The sequence below is a fragment of the Nerophis ophidion genome, linkage group LG05 (assembly GCF_033978795.1).
Source record: "Nerophis ophidion isolate RoL-2023_Sa linkage group LG05, RoL_Noph_v1.0, whole genome shotgun sequence".
Taxonomy (NCBI): domain Eukaryota; kingdom Metazoa; phylum Chordata; class Actinopteri; order Syngnathiformes; family Syngnathidae; genus Nerophis; species Nerophis ophidion.
In genome coordinates this window covers 39560207-39585085 of record NC_084615.1, presented here as the reverse complement: position 1 = coordinate 39585085, position 24879 = coordinate 39560207, and the positions used below count along the sequence as shown (strand labels likewise).

General features: G+C 40.5%; 1 protein-coding gene across 1 annotated transcript; it reads right to left on the bottom strand.

Moving 5' to 3' along the window:
- Positions 1–18527: 18527 nt before the first annotated feature.
- ptrhd1 (peptidyl-tRNA hydrolase domain containing 1) lies at positions 18528–23977 on the bottom strand. Its single transcript, XM_061900911.1, has 2 exons — positions 23713–23977; positions 18528–18830 (listed from the first exon to the last, which is right to left on the bottom strand). The coding sequence occupies exons 1-2, from the start codon at positions 23923–23925 to the stop codon at positions 18660–18662; spliced, it is 384 nt and encodes a 127-aa protein (XP_061756895.1). The 5' UTR covers positions 23926–23977; the 3' UTR covers positions 18528–18659.
- Between the last annotated feature and the right edge of the window lie 902 nt (positions 23978–24879).

Below are 24879 nucleotides of genomic sequence, written 5' to 3'. Positions count from 1 at the left end.
AAAACAGCGACTATTATCCAACAGCTGCAGCTTGCATAACAATCATAAGTATAATACTGTAATACTTTGTAATTCTAATCGCGTTAAGTAGGTCATAAATTTCACTCAAGGCACAGATTTAAATATTTGGGATTAAGCATGGTCACTTTAGACAAAGCTTTACTTTTTTTGTCTTTAAGATACAATTTAAGTCAGTTAAAGAGCAGCAGGCAGGTGTGGACTCCTCCGTCAAACTGGAATAAATGTACTTATCGACATATAACCTCATTGATTGTTTGGATGACACTGACAAAAAAAAAATCACGGTTATTGTAACAAAAATTATTACCGTTATCTCCATTATCATAGTATTGTTGAATGTGCTCAAAAAATAGTCATACACATACTAAAATCTGTCAAGAAATCTTGGTTTTACGATAATCCTGATTTTTAAAAAGGTACTATTAACTGTCATGAATTTTATCATAGTTTGTTGTTATACCAATAATTGCATCCCTGTACTTCTTAAAGTCAACATAAATGTTTTGTCGCTTCTAGTTATCCTAATGCGTTAAAAACCTGTGTGCGGGGAAAAGTCATTTTGGATTCAATTTAAAAAGGAGCCACAATGGTAGTCCTTATCCAATTACCTATCTAAAATGATATTTACTTCTTATGGCAAGGTTTAGGTCATGTAAGGATACATCTATCGTAGGGATAAACAATAAACTGAATTTTTGTTTCGATTTCTCACGATTAAGAAAATATAATTTAAATAAATTATTTAATAAATAAATAATAAGTACAAATAATAAGCCGCACAACACATCCAAATTCCTGAACTTGTGACAATTGTCGGGCAAATGAGCAAAAAAAAGACCACATCTACTAAAAGTTTGGAATGTCACCATGGTAGCTGCTTTTTATTTTTACACAGCAAGCTGTAGGAAATGGATGGATAGGCAGCGGTAGTATGCCTAATCATCAATAATCAATAAACTACAAAAAAAGTAAGGTATGATTTCTGCGTTCATGTAACCGCGAACGGTGTCACATAATTGGCCAATAAAAACGGAATCTGCTCTTAGACTTAGACAGACTTTAAAGGGGAACATTATCACCAGATTTATGTAAGCGTCACTATATACCTTGATGGTGCAGAAAATCGACCATATATTTTTTTAACCGATTTACGAACTCTAAATGGGTGAATTTTGGTGAATTAAACGCCTTTCTGTTTATCGCGCTGGAGGAGATGACGTCAGAATGTGACGTCGCCGAGGTAACACACCCGCCATTTTCATTTTCAACACATTAGAAACACCGGGTCTCAGCTCGGTTATTTTCTGTTTTTTTGACCATTTTTTGGAAACTTGGAGACATCATGCCTCGACGGTGTGTTGTCGGAGGGTGTAACAACACTAACAGGGAGGGATTCAAGTTGCACCACTGGCTCGAAGATGCGAAAGTGTCTGCCGCCAGACCCCCATTGAATGTGCTGGAGTGTCTCCAAATTTTGCCGGCGATGCTAAGGCAAACATGGCACAGAGATGTATGGATAACCTGCAGATGAATTTGCAACGATAGTCAACGAAATCACAAAGGTGAGTTTTGTTGATGTTGACTGCCAACTAATCGATGCTAACATGCTACACTAATCGATGCTAACATGCTATTTACCGGCGGTGCTAAAGCAGACATGGTACAGAGATGTATGGATAACCTGTAGATGAATTTGCAACCATATTACGTTTCCTTCCACCCACATTTAATGCGAAAAAAACACTTACCAATCGACGGATTTAAGTTGCTCCAGTGTCAAAAGATGCGAAAGTCCTGATCGTTTGGTCCGCACATTTTACCGGCGATGCTAACGCAGCTATTCGGCCATGCTATGGCTATGAATAGCGTCAATAGCTATTCGCTCAATAGGTTCAGTTTCTTCTTCAATACTTTCATACTCGAACCATCTGTTTCAATACATGCCTAATCTGTTGAATCGCTTAAGTCGCTGAAATCAGAGTTTGAATCCGAGCTCATGTCACTATATCTTGCTGTGGTATTCCCGATGTTTGTTTACATTGGCAGCACTGTGTGACGTCACAGGGAAATGGATAGTGGTTTCGAAGATAGCGAAAATAAGGCCCTTTAAAGCTTTATTTAGGGGTATTCCGAGACCGGTAAAATTTGGGGAAAAATTTCAAAAAATACAACAAGCCACTGGGAACTGATTTTTATTGTTTTTAACCCTTTTGAAATTGTGATAATGTTCCCCTTTAATGATCCACAAAGAAAATTGTTCAAACCGTTAAGATGTGAGTGAAATGATTGTGTGAGGAGAAGAAACATTTGTTTGGTAAAATAATGTGTCGGGTACCTCTCATTCATCCCCGAAACACTCATTCGCCCCAACCTAAACTAAACAATGTGGAGAGGGCCATTTAAAACAGCGACAAAACGACAGAGCTACAGCTAGCAAGAACAATCCATAAACCCACAACACATCTCATCTGCTTGTGTTTTTGTGAGCGACATCATTGTACAAACAGTCACCGCTGTCAGAATTAGTTTGTGACGAACCCCAAGATACGGAGAAGGAGGCAGGCATGGAGTGAGAAAACTTAATTTAATTCATAACACTAAGACAAAAAACAAACAAAGGGTAAAAACAAAAAGCGCGCACGTAGGTGGATAAACAAAAAGGCCTAGCAGGTATTGAGCAAGAAACAGAAGTCATACTTATAATATGAAAACAAACTTGGAAGCAGGGAACAAAAGACCATAAACTACAAACCACTATCAAATATAGCTTACTAAAATGCTGCATTGACGCGATATGATACGACAGGTAGCAACGACAAGAGCGACATCGACAAGAAAATAATCCAGCAGTGACTGGAGGAAGAAAGCAGGTAAAATAGGAGTGAGCTGATTGACACCAGGTGTGGCCAGGTGCAAATCAGCCACAGCTGAGGGGAAAACAGCGCACAGGGAAAAAAACAGGAAACAGACAAAATAGGAGTGCTGACAGGAACTAAAAACAGGAAATACTAAACACACACAAACGAAAAACTAAGACACAAACAAACTGTCAGTGGCAAGACTGACAGCATCAATGTACAAATCCTGTTTCCATATGAGTTGGGAAATTGTGTTAGATGTAAATATAAACGGATTACAATGATTTGCAAATCCTTTTCAACCCATATTCAATTGAATGCACTACAAAGACAAGATATTTGATGTTCAAACTCATAAACTTTAATTTTTTTTGCAAATAATAATTAACTTAGAATTTCATGGAAGCACCACGTGCCAAAGTAGTTGGGAAAGGGCATGTTCACCACTGTGTTACATCACCTTTTCTTTCAACAACACTCAATAAATGTTTGGGAAGTGAGGAAACTAATTGTTGAAGCTTTGAAAGTGGAATTCTTTCCCATTCTTGTTTTATGTAGAGCAGGGGTCTCAAACTCAATTGACCTGAGGCCACTGGATGCAGAAACTGGGTGAGGCTGGGCCGCAAGAAAAGATTTCTTAAAAAAATCTAACATGCACTTTTTAATGAATTCACCTCCTTTCCTGCCCTAGTATTGCCAGGGCAGGAAAGGCAACACTCACGATTTTTCCGGGAGACTCCTGAATTTCAGTGCACCTCCCGACAATCTACCGGTGCAACCATTTTCCTGAATTTGTCCCAATTTTCACCCGGCCGACATTATTAAGGGCTGCCGTGACTGCACTGCCTTTAACGTCCTCCACAACAGTGGTTCTCAACCTTTTTTCAGTGATGTACCCCCTGTGAACATTTTTTAATTCAAGTACCCCCTAATCAGAGCAAAGCATTTTGGTTGGAAAAAAAAGAGATAAAGAAGTAAAATACAGCACTATGTCATCAGTTTCTGATTGATTAAATTGTATAACAGCGCAAAATATTGCTCATTTGTAGTGGTCTTTCTTGAACTATTTGGAAAAAAAGATATATAAATACCTAAAAAACTTGTTGACAAATAAACAAGTAATTCAAGTATAAATAAAGATTTCTACACATAGAAGTAATCATCAACTTAAAGTGCCCTCTTAGGAGATTGTAATAGAGATCCATCTAGATTCATGAACTTAATTCTAAACATTTCTTCACAAAAAAAGACATCTTTAACATCAATTATAATGGAACATGTCCACAAAAAAATCTAGCTGTCAACACTGAATATTGCATTGTTGCAATTCTTTTCACAGTTTGTGAACTTAGATTCATTTTTTGTTGAAGTGTTATCCAATAAATATATTTATAAAGTATTTATGACTGACTGATATTTTTTAGAATGTTTTTGATAAATCTCACTTAACCCTTGGCATACCTTCACATAGCATACCATCGAGTTGTAGAACTAGTGCTCTACAACTCGTTATTAAGCACATAACACAACTATAGTAACAACTCTAAATCATGTCGTGCGAGACATGAGCAGAACAATGTTAGTGACTGCAAGACATACTCAACAGCCATACAGGTCACACTGAGGGTAGCCGTATGAACAACTTTAACAATGTTACAAATATGCGCCACACTTTGAACCCACACCAAACAAGAATTACAAACACATTTTGGGAGAACATCCGCACCCTAACACAACTTAAACACAAGAGAACAAATACCCAGAACACCTTGCAGCCCAAACTCTCCCGGGCTAAAACATACACAACATCAACCGACGCAAGTAGGGAGGGTGGGGGTGTGGTGGTAGCGTGGGTGTGTGTATTGTAGCCCGGAAGGGTCAGGGCTGCATGGGATTCTGTGTATTTGTTCTGTTGAGTGTATGTTGTATTATGGTGCGGATGTTCTCCTGAAATGTGTTTGTCATTCTTGTTCGGTGTGGGGTCACAGTCTATCATATATTTGTAACAGTGTTAAAGTTTTTTTTGCGGCCACCCTCAGTGTGACTTGTGTAGCTGTTGACCTAATATGTCTTGCAACATCACACATGTGTACTGCTCAGCCAAATGTAACAATCAAATAGGTTTGCACGCTGTCTGTACAGAATTCAGAGGGCGTTAAGAACAGTGCCATTGCAGCACCCCCTGAGTATTGTTGATTGGGTAAAAATCGGCAGGGATTACCAGAGAATGGATACCCTGATATTAAGAGGACTCCTGTGAAAATTGGGAACGTTGGGAAGCTTGACGTTGTCAAGTTCCGTTCATATTAAACTTGCGGGTCGCAATTGGCCCGCGGGCCGCATGTTTGAGACCCCTGGTTTGGATCCTAAAATCACAAGGCCAAGCAGAATTTCAGGCCACAGCGCCAGACTTATTGATCATATTTTTAATAATGATTTTGATAATACCCCTTGGGGTCTGCTAATATCCGATATCAGGGATCATCTGCCAGTTTTCGTGACATACGACTTGTCCAGGGTGTACCCGGCCTTCCGCCCGATTGTAGCTGAGATAGGCGCCAGCGCCCCCCGCGACCCCAAAAGGGAACAAGCGGTAGAAAATGGATGGATGGATGATGGAAACTACAAGAGGAACGCTGATGACGAAAAGACATTTAGAATAATATGCACAGAACACGGTATGACAGCTTTCATCTTGGACTTTATTTCAAATGAGATACTTATCATTTATGTATTTTATATATTTTACTTACTTTTGGTCTGGCCCTAGTGTGTGAACGTTGTCTGTCTATCTGTGTTGACACTGTAATTAGATGGAGACTTGTCCAGGGTGTACCTCGCCTTCCGCCCGAATGCAGCTGAGATGGGCTCCAGCGCCCCCCGCGACCACAAACGGGACAAGCGGTAGAAATGGATGGACTGATGGATGGTTTATATACATATAATTATATATATAGTCAAGTTTTCTGTGGTTTATCCATTATACAGTACTCAATACGGAATTAGAGCGGAATATACGTTAGGTCAGAAAAAACACAGAGGCTATATCATCCCTTCAAGCCTGTTTTGCAGGTTTCCCCGGTTGTCATTTTATAAATATGTCCGCCAAGGCTCCACAGTTTGATCTCACATTTTTAAGCCTGATATGCAATTAAAGTTGGCTTTGCATAATAGATCCCTTTTCTCAAACAAACTAAATGATCGATCACTTGATTACCATCCATCCATTTTCTACCGCTTATTCCCTTTTGGGGTCGATGGTGCCTATCTCAGCTACAATTGGGCGGAAGGCTGGATACACCCTGGGCAAGTCGCAACCTCATTGCAGGGCCAACACAGATAGACAGACAACATTCACACTCACATTCAGGCACCATGATCCCAAAGTGAATAAACGGTAGAAAATGGATGGATGGATTCACACACAAGGGCCAATTTAGTGTTGCTAATCAACCTATTCCCAGGTGCATGTCTTTGGAGGTGGGAGGAAGCTGGAGTACCTGGACGGAAACCACGCAGTCACGGGGAGAACATGCAAACTCCACAAAGAAAGATGCCGAGACCGGGACTGAACCCAGGACTACTCAGGACCTTCGTATTGTGAGGCAGATGCACTAACCCCTCTTCCACCATGCTGCCCCACTGGATTACCAAAAAAAAAAAAAAAAAAATCAATAGCTGCAGCTCTGGTCTAATAGATGTTGAATGAGTCCGATACATGGAGAGTGAGTCTGATACATGGTTTGGAATCGGATATCGTATTATAAAACAGTGGTTCTCAACCTTTTTTCAGCGATGTACCCCCTGTGAACATTGTACCCCTAATCAGAGCAAAGCATTTTTGGTTGAAAAAAAGAGATAAAGAAGTAAAATACAGCACAATGTCATCAGTTTCTGATTTATTAAATTGTATAACAGTGCAAAATATTGCTCATTTGTAGTGGTCTTTCTTGAACTATTTGGAAAAAAAGATCTAAAAATAACTAAAAACTTGTTGAAAATAAACAAATGATTTAATTTATTTAAAGATGATAGGTTGATTGGAAACACTAAATTGGCCCTAGTGTGTGAGTGTGAATTTTGTCTGTCTATCTGTGTTGGCCCTGCGACTAGATGGCGACATGTCCATGGTGCACGCCGCCTTCCGTCCGATTGTAGCTGAGATAGGCGCCAGCGCCCCCCGCGACCCCAAAAGGGAATAAGCGGTAGAAAATGGATGGATTTCTACACATAGAAATAATCATCAACTTAAAGTGCCCTCTTTGGGGATTGTAAGAGATCCATCTGGATTCATGAACTTAATTCTAGACATTTCTTCACAGAAAAAGAAACCTTTAACATCAATATTTATGGAACATGTCCACAGAAAATCTAGCTGTCAACACTGAATATTGCATTGTTGTATTTCTTTTCACAATTTATGAACTAACATTCATATTTTGTTGAAGGGTTATTCAATATATATATTTATAAAGGATTTTCGAATTACCGTAATTCATTGAATTGCCGCAGGGCATATAGCATGCGGCTGCCTTGAATTACTGATTGGTCAAACTCGCTTCCCAAAATATTTAGCGCATGCTTAGTATTACCGTCTGGTCAAACCCGTGACACTTTCCCTGTCATTATTTTCAAAATGGAGGAGGCTGATTTCAATCCCGGTAATTTGAAATCGCATAAAGGGAAGAAGATTAAGAGCTATTCAGTAGGATTTAAGGTCCAAGCTTACATCACACTCAAATTTTTACTGCATACCTTTGGTAAGTGCCGGAGTGAGAAGAGGTTTTAAAATAATTAGCGCATGCTGTCTTTTACCGCATGCCTTTGGTAAGCGCAGGAGAGAGACGAGGTTTTAAATTAATTAGCGCCCAGGCGGCAATTCAAGGAAATACGGTATTTCTATTTCCAGAATATTTAAAAAAAAATCTCACATACCTTCAAGTACCCCCATTTGAGATCCACTGTTATAAAGCATAGTTTAGTGTCCCATATAAATAGCCATGATCAATAGCATGAAGACAGAAAGGAGGTCAAGAAGACTCAGGCGAGAATGGGAGGAAGCGGCACTTGAGGCCACTCGGGGTGCTTAGCTTACGTAACAGCGTCGACTAATTTACAAGTGGCTGAGAGCGAGCATGGCGCGGGCATGTGAATGGGCGTCAGTGCACGGTGGCAAGCACGCGCACGTAAGGCCGCGCCGCAGCGGCCGAGTTTTATAGTGGCTTTGAGATGGCCTGTCATCAACCACCCACCGCCACGCCTCTTCATCGGCTTACCTGCTTGTCTCTTATGTGCCGCTCGCTGGCTGGCTGAATAAACCTCCCGGGAAGCTCCTGCCGCTCCTCGGCTACATCCCACAAGAAGTAGCCGCCTCCCGCTGGGCGTCCAACGCTGCCAGCTAGCAGTTAGCCAGGCAGCTAAGTTAACTCGCTCCTTTTAATGTCCGCCGCTGGAAGTTTACATTTGGTAAGTTTGTGCCGGGCAGCTTGCATGAGAGCGCGTCACGCAGAACGTCCACACAAGTCGTTGCGGGTTGCGGGTGCGAGCCGGCTGGCTAACACATGAACGTCGGCGTGTGTTGACAAACAAGCCTGCGTGGGGGAGGAGGAGGTAGGGACACACGACTCTAAGCCTCAACGTCAGGCTGCTAGCGCGGCTAGCTTAGCATGCTAGCCAGCCTGGCTAAATCTCACACTGCCGTCACCAAAGTGTCCGCGACCGACCGCTCGTCTCTCCCTTTGGCAGCTGCTGTACGGTGGGGAAATCGGCGTGTCACTCGCAAGCGCTCCGTGCGTGGCCCAGATGGCGCAGTTGGGCTCGCGGAGCCAAGTTGACGCTTTGCTCTCCTCTCTCCGCCATTTTCAGCCTTTCAACACAAACAAATAGTGCTTCTCGGGGGCGCGCCGAGCTTGCAAGCGCGTCCACGAGAGAGTGGAGCAGCGCGCACGAGAAGGGCCAATTTTGTAAACAATACCTGCGTAGCATACTTTGTAGTTTATATTCAAGTCGATATATATAGACACATACATATAGATGTATGCAAACATACATATTAGGGGTGTGGGGAAACAATCGATTCGAATTCGAATCGCGATTCTCACTTTGTGCAATTCAGAATCAATTCTCATTTTTAAAAAATCGATTTTTTTTTTAATCAATCCAACAAAACAATAGACAGCAGGGTTTCCCACACATTCATTTATTTGTGGCGGCCCACCACGAAAGAATTACGGCTGCCACGAATAAAAAATTAATTAATTAAAAAAAAAAATAATTAAATAAATAAAATAAAATAAATATTAAAAAATATATATACATATACATATATATATATATATATATATATATTTTGGGGCTTTTGACTCGCTCGATCGCTCATAAAAGCAATGGGACTCTGTGAATGGAGTTTGTAGTTACATATAATATAAATATGTAAATATTATATAAATATGTACAAAAAGTGTTGTAATTATAACTCTGCGTCCTTCTTGGTCATCTCCGCCGCTGATTGGCAACACTAAATTGGCCCTAGTGTGTGAATGTGAGTGTGAATGTTGTCTGTCTATCTGTGTTGGCCCTGCGATGAGGTGACGACTTGTCCAGGGTGTACCCTGCCTTCCGCCCGATTGTAGCTGAGATAGGCGCCAGCGCCCCCCGCGACCCCGAAAGGGAATAAGCGGTAGAAAATGGATGGATGGATGGATACGTATATATACCAGTGACGTGCAGTCAGGGGAGGCAGGTGAGGCAGTGCCTCACGTGCCATCATGGAAAGAAAAAAAATAATTAAATTGTTATATGTATTCAGTGATTATACTTTATAAAGTTATTTTCCATTTAACTTCACCAGTTTTAGATTATTTTATTCAAAATCGCTGAATTTTCACATTTGCCGTTCACATACTGAGGAGAGACTTGCGGTGAGTCAGCAGCCAGTTGAGCCCCACCATGGATTGCGAAATGACTCGGCTAACTGCTGGCTGCTGTGCAGTGCGACCGTATTGCTATATGAATTATATTATACATTTCCATAGTTTAGTTAGCTGAGGTATATAATGTACAGTGTATTTTGTCAACAACTGTATGTGTGTAACGTATTTCTTGTGCTGGGCAATCATAAAACGGCTGCGAAGACACACTGTGTGAGGCACCTGCTCTCCCGCCTCATGGTGATAGAGGGCGCTAGTGATCCCAGGAATCATTCTTGCGATTACTCGGCTGCAGAATAAGTGACAACAAGCTACAGTTAGCAAGTCAAGTGCAGGATCATTTATTTTTTCTTCTCCCCATGACTTTTAACATGGATGATTACATATCTAAAATAAAACAGTTTTCTAAACTGGACTTTCAATCGAAGCAGGAGGTACTAATTAAAGGAGGACCAACGCCGGAGTTAAAAGGTTTGCTTCCGACAGTGATCCCCATCAAGACAAAGAGACTTTTAAAACTGAAGAAAGATAAGGAAGACTTCTATAAACAAGTTATCGATGCTTTTGTTCAGAAGAAGCGGCGCATGGACTTCATTTATAAGTAAAGGTAAGACCATAATAACGTTTTTTTTTTATTATATGTGCTTTTTTGTGTGCTACAGTTTGTATGTGTAAAGAATGCTGGTATGAGCTTTTAAACATAACCCGTTAACTGCTGCTAATCAAATGGTGAATAAGATACTCTTTAGGGTTCATATGTTTATAAATCTGACTGTGATGAAGTCAGTGCCTCACCAGCCATGAACCTCACCGCACGTCACGGATACATACATATGTTTAAATATATACACGTGTATAAACAGTATATACACGTATATGTATACATACACACACGTGTTACGAATATATATATATATATATATATATATATATATACATGTATATATATATGTATATTTATATATGTATATATATATATATATATATATATATATATACACACATATTTATATATGTGTGTATGTATACACACACACGATTATATATATGTAAATATACGTGTGTAGATATGTGTATATACACACGTGTATGTATATATATATATACACACATACATAAATGTGTATACATATACAGTATACATATACACATATATATACAGTATATACATATATGTATACATATACGTATATGTATGTGTCAACGTTCCCTCTAAGATACGCGCCTATGCAATTGCACACTGCTCACGCGTCCTCTGCGCACGGCAAATTTAGGCCACGCATAAAATCAACTAAAAAGCTAAGCGCATAACAGTGTGCACATCTGCTGTCGCTCACATCTGCGCCACTGGCCTCACCTGCCATCATGGGAAAAAAAAATGTAAAAAGACACAAAATGTATTATATAGTTATTTGTATCCAGTGATTATACAATAAAGTTATTTTCCATTTAACTTCACCAGTTTTAAATTATTTTTTATTCAAAATCGCTTAATCTTCACATTTGCCGTTCAAATACTGAGAATTACTTGCGGTGAGTCACAGCCAGTTGAGCCTCCCCGTGGATTGCGAAATGACTCGGCTAACTGCTGGCTGCTGTGCAGTGAGACCGTATTGCTATATGAATTATATTATACATTTCCATAGTTTAGTTAGCTGAGGTATATAATGTACAGTGTATTTTGTCAACAACTGTATGTGTGTAACGTATTTCTTGTGCTGGGCAAACATAAAACGGCTGCGAAGACGCACAATATGAGGCACCTGTTCTCCGGCCTCATGGTGGTAGAGGGCGCTAGTGACCCCAGAGATCATTCTTGCACTACTCGGCTATGCCTGCAGGGAGACATCTGAAGCCAGTATGTTTTAAAGTTGTCGTTCGCCTGCATATCGTAAAATCAACCATCCAACATTTTACAACTAATTGTAAACTTATAGGTGCCGACCATCAGGGCCGAGTTGTGACGAAAGAGTGTGTCGATGTTGAGATATTAAGCCGAGTTGGTAAGTGAATTTGTTTGCTAATAGTAGCTACTAGCCGGTCCCATGTATTTTCTATGGGCGGTTAGGATCGGGTTTAATCCCGTTTCCTCCAATGTTTCTGATCCCATTGAATTTATATTTATGTCAAGTCTTTATTTTGGGTACTTAAATATGGTGACTGAGTATTGTGGGGCTTTAAGGCCATCTGCATTTTTTATGCTACAGTAAAGACAATGAATGAACACGGCAGCTGGAGCGCAGTTACACCTGTCATAGTGACAACACTGTGTTACACCTGTCATAGTGACAACACTGTGTTAAACCTGTCATAGTGACAACACTGTGTTACACCTGTCATAGTGACAACACTGTGTTACACCTGTCATAGTGACAACACTGTGTTACACCTGTCATAGTGACAACACTGTGTACTGTCGTGTTTGTTATTTTGTACATACATGTGATTATTTAAATTGTTAATGTTAGCAGTATTATCGCTAATAATGATAATAAAAAGTGTAATTTATTTATACTATACTATACTAGCTAAAGTACCTGCTACATTAAGTTAAAGTACCAATGATTGTCACACACACACTAGGTGTGGTGAAATTTGTCCTCTGCATTTGACCCATCCCCTTGTTCACCCCCTGGGAGGTGAGGAGAGCAGTGAGCAACAGCGGCCCGGAATCATTTTTGGTGATTTAACCCCCAATTCCAAACCTTGATCCTGGGTGCCAAGCAGGGAAGAACGCTGGTATGAGCTTTTAAACATAACCCGTCAAATGCTGCCAATCAAATGGTGAATAAGATACTCTATAGGGTTCATATGTTTATAAATCTGACTGTGATGAAGTCAGTGCCTCACCAGCCATGAACCTCACTGCACGTCACTGATATATATATATATATACATACATATATGTCTATATATATACATATATATATATATGTATATATATACATATACACGTATATACACACACACATATATATATATATATATATATATATATATATATATATATATATATATATATATATATATATATATATATATATATATATATATATATTGTGAGAGGCGGGGCGTGGTCACACGCCGCCTACCGGCGATGGCATGCACAGGTGCCGGCTGGAAGCAAGATGACAGGTGAGTGGATACCTCAGCTGGAACGAGTTATCTAATCACCTGTCTCTATTTAGCAGCGTTGGTGACTGCAGGGCGGGGCTGAAAAGCCAGAAGGACCCGGGGGGTGCTGAGGACGCCAGAAGGGTTGCGGGAGGACTGAGCGAGTTAAAAACATTGTGAGTGAACGAACTAAGACTGAAAAGACTTGGGGAGTGAACGAAGAAGACGAACTGTTGTGATAATTAAAAATGAAAAAAAATCCTTTTGGGAACAAACAAAAGAAGAAATATTGTGTGTAAAAAGATTGAAAAGAATTGTCAACTTTAACTCCTGCTGTGATCCTTCGGTGCTGAAGACCCCACGACACAAACCTGTCACATATATATATATGTGTATATATATATACATACCTATTAGGGGTGTGGGGAAAAAATCGATTCGAATACGAATATATATTTTTTTAACAATCCAACAAAACACTACACAGCAATACCATAACAATGCAATCCAATTCCAAAACAAAACCTGACCCAGCAACATTCAGAACTGCAATAAACAGAGCATTTGAGAGGAGACACAAACCCGACACAGAACAAACCAAAAGTCATGAAACAAAAATGATTATCAACAACAGTATCAATATTAGTTATAATTTCAACATAGCAATGATTAAAAATCCCTCATTGACATTATCATTAGACATTTATAAAAATAATAAAAAAGAACAATAGTGTCACAGTGGCTTACACTTGCATCGCATCTCATAAGCTTGACAACACAATGTGTCCAATGTTTTCACAAAGATAAAATAAGTTATATTTTTGGTTCGTTTAAGAGTTAAAACAAATTTACATTATTGCAATCAGTTGATAAAACATTGTCCTTTACAATTATAAAAGCTTTTTTTTTTTATAAATCTACTACTCTGCTAGCATGTCAGCAGACTGGAGTAGATCCTGCTGAAATCCTATGTATTGAATGAATACAGAATCGTTTTGAATCGAAAAAATATCGTTTTTGAATCGAAAAAATCGATATATTATCGAATTGTGACCCCAAGAATCGATATTGAATCTAATACCTATATACAGTATATATATATGTGTAGGTATATATATATATATGTATATATATATATGTAAACACATATATATATACATATATACATCCATCCATTTTCTACCGCTTATTCCCTTTCGGGGTCGCGGGGGGCGCTGGCGCCTATCTCAGCTACAATCGGGCGGAAGGCGGGGTACACCCTGGACAAGTCGCCACCTTATCGCAGGGCCAACACAGATAGACAGACAACATTCACACTCACATTCACACACTAGGGCCAATTTAGTGTTGCCTATCAACCTATCCCTAGGTGCATGTCTTTGGAGGTGGGAGGAAGCCGGAGTACCCGGAGGGAACCCACGCATTCACGGGGAGAACATGCAAACTCCACACAGAAAGATCCCGAGCCTGGATTTGAACCCAGGACTGCAGGACCTTCGTATTGTGAGGCAGACGCACTAACCCCTCTGCCACCGTGAAGCCCTACATATATACACACATACATATATATATATACCTATATATACACACATAAATATATATATATATATATTGTGTATTATGATATATTAATACTTCATATTCCACATACTATATATATATATATATATATATATATATATATATATATATAATGTGCATTATGATATATTAATACTTTATATTCTACATACAATAACAAGAAATGGGATTTATGGCTCTTTTAAGGGAGCCACATCTTTAGGAGTTATTCTTTTCAAAAAGCCATTCAAAAGACTGGCTCAATGTTATTTTTTAAGTTAATTTTATTTCTAAATCAGATTCAAGTTTACCGGCCAAGTTTGTCTAACAGGAAAACAATCACTGGTATAAGTATTAAGATAACGTGTGGAGCAGAATAATTTAAATGAATGCAAATATTACACTATTGGTGGAAATTATTCTGAAATATTGGCTAGAATTATTTTTTTACTCCAAAAGGAGGTGCCACATGCCAATGCTTTGACAGTGACAATACTACTTTGAATATTATTTTACCTAAAAAAAACTTTGTATCACAAAAGCATTTTTACAACACTTAAAAAATAATTGATAAGAATAAAATGTAAATATTAGCGGTGCTGAATTGTTCTAAAATGTGTTCCTCAATTGCGATTCTTACTTATTCTGATTTTAAAGTGATATATATATTTTTTAATATGTTTTTTTTTAGAATCAATTTGTAAAAATATGTTTATTAGGCTATTCCCAAGCATACGCACTGCATGCACATATACGTCAGCAGACAAGAGGAGTTGTGTAACCTGTGACTTGTTTAGAAAAAATGTTTTTATTTTTAAACCAAATAGTAACTTGTGTGAATTGTTATAAATCGAAAATTAATTCTGAATCCAATAGTCAACCCCACCAGTCGGAATCAATTTCTGTAGGATAGTCGGTTTCATTAGACTCTGAGTCATTTTTTTGGTTAAGTTGCAAGTTGAGTAATGATGTATCTGCATGTGCAGAAAAACTTGCCTCCCAAACAAATGGCTTGCAAATGTGAATACATTTTCATCCTTCAATTAAAAGAGCTTTTCAAAAGACTCAATTTGTTCGCGAACATCACATCTTTAACAGTAACACACTATACAATACGATATACTGGAAAAACACTATAACTACAGTATACACTACATACACTACGGTAAGACATGATGTAATACTAGATATTTTCCACCTACAGTAACATACTGTACAACAGGTCGCCCTGTTAGAGGAAATGCAGTAAATTAGGTATTATTTTATTATGTTTTCTTTTCATTTATGTTGTTTGAAATACAGTTACAGATGTCATTAGCATGACTGAAAAGAGCAATGAAATCTCCAGACGAGTCTCGCTTTACAATATATGCTTAAACCTAGACAATCCGGACGAGTGCAGTTTGGATTTATGGTGTGAAAGATGCAGGCCTTATTCAAAATATGCAAATTTGCTCCCACTTGGCTGGCAGCCCGGACCTGTTGGTGCTGAGACACCAGCGGACCTGTCAGTCATGGATGCACATCAACATCAATTTGTCGGTCAGCATCCTACGTGGAATAATACGTAACCTCTTAAGCACTACTACCATATTTTCCGGACTATAAGGCGCACTTAAAATCTTCTTTTTTCTTCTCAAAACATCGACAGTGCGCCTTATAACGTGGTACGCCTACTGTACAGAATAATTCTGGTTTACCAACCTCAAAGCTATTTTATTTGGTACATGGTGAACTGATAAGTGTGACCAGCAGATGGCAGTCAAACATAAGATATGTGTAGACTGCAATATGATGGCAGTCACACCAAAGAGATACATGTATACTGCAATATGACTCAAGTAAACAAAACCAACATTTTATATGTTCCATTGAACATATGGGACGTCGTGGCGCAGTGTAAGAATGGCAGTGCGCAACCCGAGGGTCCCTGGTTCAATCCCCACCTAGTACCAACCTCGTCACGTCCATTGTGTCTGGAGCAAGACACTTTACCCTTGGTCCTGATGGGTGCTGGTTAGCGCCTTGCATGGCAGCTCCCTCCATCAGTGTGTGAATGTGTGTGTGAATGGGTAAATGTGGAAGTAGTGTCAAAGCGCTTTGAGTACTTGAAGGTAGAAAAGAGCTATACAAGTACAACCTATTTATTGAAAACATAGAACATTACACACGGCGCTCAAATATCCATCAAAATGTTTTAGTACGACTTTGGTAAGCTACGAAACTCCACCGCTTGATGGATTGTACTGTGCTTCAACATACGAGTATTATTATGGGTGTGGCGTGGTTGGGAGAGGGGCCGTGCCAGCAACCTGAGGATTCCTGGTTCAATCCCCCACCTTCTACTAACCTCATCACGTCTTGAGCAAGACACCTCACCCTTGCTCCTGATGGGTCGTGGTTAGGGCCTTGCATGTCAGCTCCTGCCATCAGTGTGTGAATGTGGAAATAGTTTCAAAGCGCTTTGAGTACCTTGAAGTTAGAAAATCACTATACAAGTATAACCCATTTCTCATGGTGTGTGTATAAGGTAAGACATTATCTGGCATTTTGTTTTGCAATACTATGCACAAGCAACTTTTCTTACCTTCTGGTACCTGCTGATCTGTATTTGGGATCTGCATAAGTTCTGAAAAATTGTGTGAGTTCGCCTTTGTAGTTCGTGTCAACACCGTAGTCGATAAGCTTCTTCTTTTTCTCTATCTTCTTGTAATGGGACACTCATCCTCCGCTGTTGCCATTTCTAATATAAAGTAGTGTAACATTCTTACTTATTCCTGTCAGTAAACACCCAAGTAACTTTACTTATTAGAGAGTTCCGGTTGGACGTTTTTTTACGGGACGCATTTCTGGCGTCGTTGTTTCCGGATGAGGAGATGCTGCTCCGTTATTGATTGAAGTCTGACTGTCATTAAAACAGTAAGCTCCATCTTTTGACACTTCTTCCAGTCCCGACCTTGCACGCTAAACCGCTACAACTTAAATGATGGGGATAAGACGCTGCCGAAGGTGAGCCACGTAAATAGGTCCGCCCACAAAACGGCACATCCGGAAAAGACTGTCATAAAGCGGCTTAAAAATGATCTGTAAAACATAATCTCTGCAACATTTTCACCAAAGAACCACCATTACCTGTCATGTAGACCACAAGGAAGTGTTTTCCAATTAGAAAAAAAATAATACCAGTAATAATATGACTCCTGTAATGAGCCCTATAATCCGGTGCGCCTAATATATGAAAACAAGATCATTCATCGGCAGTGCGCCTTATAGTCCGGTGAGCCCTATGGTCCAGAAAATACCGTACTCTACACAGGTACAGCAAAATCATTAAATATCAATCATTGAAGCTATAAAAATTCCACGGATTGCAGCAAGCGATTCATTTTTGTGTTAACATATGCTTAGACAGTTAGGAAAAGATTGCAAGACAACACCCATTAACACACACACACACACACACACACACACACACACACACACACACACACACACACACACACTCTCTCTCTCTCTCTCTCTCTCTCTCTCTCTCTCTCTCATTGCCCAAACAACAAAGTTACAGCTGTTTGGAAGCCAACTTTTATATTTGGCATTGAGCGAGGTGTTTAGGCATTAATGGTAAAATCTCTCTAGGGGGCAGTAGAGGAAAAACTACATCGTCATCTCTAAAACTTGCCTAATCCATCACAAAAAAAAAGCTTGTTAAGCTTTTTTTTTTTTTATTACCTGGCAAATCAGTTCCAGGGTCAAACTGCCCCTATCATAAATTGTATTAAAACTATTGAACTGTTGACACAATTTAACTATACAGGATTAAAGTAAACAAGGTGGATGCTGTAGAATTGTTTTTTTGTTTGCAAACAATTATCAGAGGAAATTATTTTTTCCGGGGTCAAGCTGTCTCCTCCGTAACACGACTCGTAAGTCTTCAGGCATTAGGTTAAACAATTTTTGTTTACTTTATTTATCCACATGAGATTGGTCAGTGAAAGCTTAAAAAACACAGTTCAACCAATTTTACATAAGAAATGGAAACAATCTGTTCCAGGGTAAAACCGTGGCCATGTTATCGCCTTTATTTACTGTACAGGCAATGTTTACATTCTTGTCTACTGAAGCCTACTGAACATTATGGTCAATGTCTTACTGTACTAAGTCTGTATGCGGTGTGAGTTCATTTCAAGAGTTTGAATTTGCATAGCAGCGGCTGTACTCTTTCTTTGGGGTAGGGTTTGAGGGCCAGACATGTGGGAGTGTTCTCTGGCTGCTCGATCCAGAGCTTGTGGGCCACGCCAGCCTGGGTCAGAGTCTCTGATAAAGCCGAGAGGGCGGCTTCGTCTGGAGCCTGGAGAACACAAGTGTAATGACTGCACGGCTCACATGCTCAAATCAATCAATCAATCAATGTTTACTTATATAGCCCTAAATCACTAGTTTCTCAAATCATAAATACATATATGTTTTGAATTCAGGAAAGAAATGGACATGAATTTAGTTATGTTGATTGGATAGAATAGATAAGTATTTATCTTTTGGACTATGTAAATACTTTCCTTGTTTTCCTGTCAAACGCATGAATGGTTTTGGATTAGTCCCTTAGGTTTGACTGTACTCACACCAAACGCCTTTTGTAACACATACACTTTAAAATCCACCATGTTTGCAACAGGCCGCTATCTAACAATTTTAAGAAGAATTATGATGTTAGAATTTACTTATTTGTTTGGTTTTAGTTTTATGCCACAATTTATACATGTTTAGTAGCAAACGTGAGCAAGTTCTACGTTCTAAGCAAGTATGATTGGGCTGTAACTAGCCAAGAATCTAACAGCTAACTCGCTAGCCAGACACTAAACCTACTCAGTGGCCTAGTGGTTAGAGTGTCCGCCCAGAGATCGGTAGGTTGTGAGTTCAAATCCCGGCCAAGTCATACCAAAGACTATTAAAATGGGACCCATTACCTCCCTGCTTGGCACTCAGCATCAAGGGTTGGAATTGGGGGTTAAATCACTATAAATGATACCCGGGCGCGGCACCACTGCTGCCCACTGCTCCCCTCACTTCCCAGGGGGTGATAAAGGGGATGGGTCAAATGCAGAGGACAAGTATCATCACACCTAGTGTGTGTGTGACAATCATTGGTACTTTAACTTCAACTTTTTAAACAACAGTGGTGTGCCGCCAGGGCCATCAAGACCTTCTGTGCCGGCCTAACATAACCAGAAATCATGATCATAATTAAAGATACAATTATTTTTTTATTTACTTTCCCTAAATATTTAAAATTATTCAAATGTTCTTTATGTCATATTCTTCCAGTGCTGTTGGTTTTAATTTAAGTTTGTATCCAATCAGAATCCAGCTAGCTTATGTTGCCATGCTGTATCAAATCTGCCAGACGCTTTCAGAATCAACAAAGCGGGCGTACGTGCACTGTAAGTGATCGGGGGGGACATACAGGTGATAGACAGTTGCTATAGCCAATCAGATCGCGCGTTGTTGCCAGTAAGGCCTTTTAGCTTAACCTGACTCTCGCCAGATACTTGTAGTTCGCTGAGCTCTACACAAGGATCTAGGATCAAGGGCAATTTAATTCCTTGAAGATAGCAACAAATAATGAACCAATCAGGATCGCCGGGCCGGATTTCAGAGATGTGACATAGCGCCGAAGCAAACAACAGTGGCGACTTGCAGCGAGGAATCGTGTGCTGACATTGATTCTGCTATTGCAACTGTTTTGTCAAATCTATCAAATATTCATTCTTTAAAAGATGAACATAGAACGGTTTTGAAGGCATTTATTTTACTTTTTGCTCTGTCGTTATCCAATATGTCGACCGTTCTGTTTTGGATTTCGTAGTGTCGCTCACATCAGCGTCACGGGTTGATTTTGATGTGACTGGTTGTAGTAGCACATCATTCAAGATAATGGACAAGTGGTTTATCCAATTACATACAATTATTTTTTTTTACAAGGCCCGCCTTCTGAAATACATCTCCTTGTGTGGAGCTCAGCGAACTACAAAGATCTGGCCAGAGTCAGGTTACTTCTAGATGCCTTCACATTGATTGTGACATTCACACGTTCTGTGATTGGATACTCACAGGACCGTTAGTGGATGAATTTGAGAACACAGAGTTGAGAGACAGTTGCGATAGGCAATCAGTTCACAAGTTGTTGACAGTAGCTGTTCTGTAAAACTAAATGTTGTAAACTCTTGTTGTTAAAGTGTGTCATGCATGTCATTTAATGAACATTGCTACATGTGTATTTGTCGCTATCATGTGGTCAGGGCAGTTGATATATCTTTGAGAAGTGTGTACTGTGAATCAAAATTTACTGACCGGAAGTTGCATAAGCCAAGCAGAGAAATCGAAGGTATATGTTTTAATTGCTGATGCGTTTTAATAGATTTTTAAGTGTGACAAAGAATAACTCGTTTTTTATACTGTTGATATGCAACACGAAATTGGCCCTAGTGTGTGCATGTGAGTGTGAATGTTGTCTATCTGTGTTGGCCCTGCGATGAGTTGGTGACTTGTCCAGGGGGTACCCCGCCTTCTGCCGAATGCAGCTGAGATAGGCTCCAGCGACCCCCCGCAACCCTGAAAGGCACACGCGGTAGAAAATGAGTGGATGGACGGATGTGATTTTTTATACTTCTGATGTGATTTAATGCACAGTAGTGCATAAATGTGGTCCTGTATAGTATTTCTCCAGCAATGGTCATGTGGTGACATCAATTTTGGTATTTTGAGAGGTAATCATTGAAGTTAGACATCACTGAGGGCCTAGGTGGGAAACGCATGGCCCGCCACTGCTAAATAAAGTAAAGTAAAGTGACGCTGAGATCATTATTAGTGTGTTCGTTACGTCTCGATTACTGTAACTTATTATTTTCGGGTCTCCCTATGTCTAGCATTAAAAGAGTACAGTTGGTACAAAATGCGGCTGCTAGACTTTTGACAAGAACAAGAAAGTTTGATCATATTACGCCTATATTGGCTCTCGTGCACTGGCTTCCTGTGCACTTAAGACGTGACTTTAAGGTTTTACTACTTACGTATAAAATACTACACAGTCTAGCTCCATCTTATCTTGCTGATTGTATTGTACCATATGTCCCGGCAAGAAATCTGCGTTCAAAGGACTCCGGCTTCTTAGTGATTCCCAGAGCCCAAAAAATCTGCGTGCAATAGAGTGTTTACTATTCGGGATCCAGTACTCTGGAATGCCCTCCTGGTAACAGTTAGAGATGCTACCTCAGTAGAAGCATTTAAGTCCCATCTTAAAACTAATTTATATATTCTAGCCTTCAAATAGACTTTTTTAGACCAGTTGATCTGCCGTTTTTTTTCTTTTCTCCTCTGCCCCTCTCCCTTGTGGATGGGGGTGGGGGGGGGGGGGGGGGCACAGGTCCATGGCCATGGATAAAGTGCTGGCTGTCTAGAGTCAGGTGGACCGCTCGAGTGTGCATTGGTTGGGGACATCTCTGTGCTGCTGACCCGTCTCCGCTCGGGATGATCTCCTTCTGGCCCCACTATGGACTGGACTCTCACTATTATGTTGAATCCACTATGGACAGGACTTTCACAATATTATGTTAGACCCACTCGATGTCCATTGCATCCGGTCTCCCCGAGAGCAGTGGTTCTCAACCTTTTTTCAGTGATGTACCCCCCCTGTGAACATTTTTTTAAATTCAAGTACCCCCTAATCAGAGCAAAGCATTTTTGGTTGAAAAAAAGAGATAAAGAAGTAAAATACAGCACTATGTCATCAGTTTCAGATTTATTAAATTGTATAACGGTGCAAAATATTGCTCATTTGTGGTGGTCTATCTTGAACTATTTGGAAAAAAAGATATAAAAAAAACTAAAAACTTGTTGAAAAATAAACAAGTGAATCAATTATAAATAAAGATTTCTACACATAGAAGTAATCATCAACTTGAAGTGCCCTCTTTAGGGATTGTAATAGAGATACATCTGTATTCATGAACTTAATTCTTAACATTTCTTTACAAAAGAAGAAATCTTTAACAATATTTATGGAACATGTCCACACAAAAAATCTAGCTGTCGTCACACCTATGGATCATGTTTTGTTTTGTCATGTTATGTTTTTGATTTTGGACAATCAGTCACGTTTTGCACTTCTTGGTTTTGTTTGTTTCCATGCCAACCTCATTAGTTTTCACCTGTCACGTCCCTGTTCTCAGCCTCACCTGTTTTTTACTAATCATCACAGCTATTTAAGTCACTCTTTTTCTTGTCTTCGTCCTGGGATCTTCACACTCGCACGCACCCTACCCATGCTGTTCAAACCTTCACGTCCTTGTCCATAGTTTCATGCCGAGTACGGTTTTTTGTATTTATGTCATTGTGCTAGTTTTGTTTTGTTTGTATATAGTCATGCCATTGTGGTGTTTTGTTTTAAGTATAGTATAAATTTTTATCCGCCACAGAGCGCGTCCTTGGTTTGCCTTTTTGTAGTTTGTTTGTTTATTTAATAAATCATGTACCTGAATTCACGCCTGGCTCGTCCTGTAATCCCGCTGCGTCGAAGGAGCACACACCATCCTTGTCCAAGCCTGACAGCTGTCAACACCTAATATTGCATTGTTGCATTTATTTTCACAGTTTATGAACTTACAGTCATATTTTGTTGAAGTATTTTTCAATAAATATATTTATAAAGGATTTTTGAATTGTTGCTATTTTTAGAATTTAAAAAAAAATCTCACGTACCCCTAGGCATACCTTCAAATACCCCCAGGGGTACACGTACCCCCATTTGAGAACCACTGCCCTAGAGTGTGTGTGTGGGAGGGGGGCGGGTCACCCACATCTGCGGTCCTCTCCAAGGTTTCTCATAGTCGTTCACATTGACATCCTACTGGGTTGTGAGTTTTTCCTTGCCCTTATGTGGGGTCTGAACCGAGGATGACGTTGTGGCTTGTGCAGCCCTTTGAGACACTTGTGATTTAGGGCTATATAAATAAACATTGATTGATTGATTGATATGTAAAGTACCAATGATTGCCACACAAACATATCAAGCATCAAGGGTTAATATCTTTAACGCCGATTGATTTACAGCAATACCAATGATGTGTGTTATTTAACAAAATGGCAAATAAGCACTCAAGTGTTTTAAAAAAAAAAAAGCAGTGTTGTTAAATCGGACGTTTTTTCAATGGAGTTCGGAATATGTGGCCACTCACCCCGAGGACTACTTTGTGCATGTCGTCGAGCTCCGCCAGATAGCGCTGCGTGTCACCGTCGGTGTAGTGCAGGTGAATGGCGGCCGTGGCAGCGTGGCAACCTTGTGCTACCACGGCTCCCAGGGGCCAGGACAGCTTTTGGACCAAGTCCGAACGGACGACAACATACTGGACTAGGCGGCTCGGGGACCCACCGGCGCCTGAAACCGCCATCGTGTTCAGGCGGAGGTGTCGGCGCGTATTGGTTTCTTCTTCCGGGGTCGAAGAAAAACTGTAGTGTCAAAACAATGGCGCTGCTGCTATCTAGTGGTAGACACTGTAACTACACCACGCTGCATAACTGTTGCAGGAATAGATCCATCCATCCATCTTCTTCCACTTATCCGAGGTCGGGTCGCGGGGGCAGCAGCCTGAGCAGGGAAGCCCAGACTTCCCTCTCCCCATCCACTTCGTCCAGCTCTTCCCGGGGGATCCCGAGGCGTTCCCAGGCCCGCCGGGAGACGTAGTCTTCCCCACGTGTCCATTGGTCTTCCCCGTGGCCTCCTACCGGTTGGACGTGCCCTAAACACCTCCCTTGGAAGGCGTTCGGGTGGCATCCTGACCAGATGCCCGAACCACCTCATCTGACTCCTCTCGATGTGGAGGAGCAGCGGCTTTACTTTGAGTTCCTCCCGGATGACAGAGCTTCTCACCCTATCTCTAAGGGAGAGCCCCGCCACACGGCGGAGGAAACTCATTTCGGCCGCTTGTACCCGTGATCTTATCCTTTCGGTCATGACCCAAAGCTCATGACCATAGGTGAGGATGGGAACGTAGATCGACCGGTAAATTGAGAGCTTTGCCTTCCGGCTCAGCGCCTTCTTCTCCACAACGGATCGGTACAACGTCCGCATTACTGAAGACGCCGCACCGATCCGCCTGTCGATTTCACGATCCACTCTTCCCTCACTTGTGAACAAGACTCCTAGGTACTTGAACTCCTCCACTTGGGGCAACCCGGAGATGGCACTCCACCCTTTTCCGGGCGAGAACCATGGACTCGGACTTGGAGGTGCTGATTCTCATCCCGGTTGCTTCACACTCGGCTGCGAACCGATCCAGTGGGAGCTGAAGATCCCGGCCAGATGAAGCCATCAGGACCACAGCATCTGCAAAAAGCAGAAACCT

Excerpts from the sequence above, each read along its gene's own strand:
- ptrhd1 (XM_061900911.1), bottom strand. The coding sequence starts at position 23,925 with ATGGCGGTTTCAGGCGCCGGTGGGTCCCCGAGCCGCCTAGTCCAGTAT. Across the intron at positions 18,831-23,712 it reads TGCACAAAGTAGTCCTCGGG|GCTCCAGACGAAGCCGCCCT; the intron begins GTGAGTGGCCAC and ends TGTGTTCTCCAG.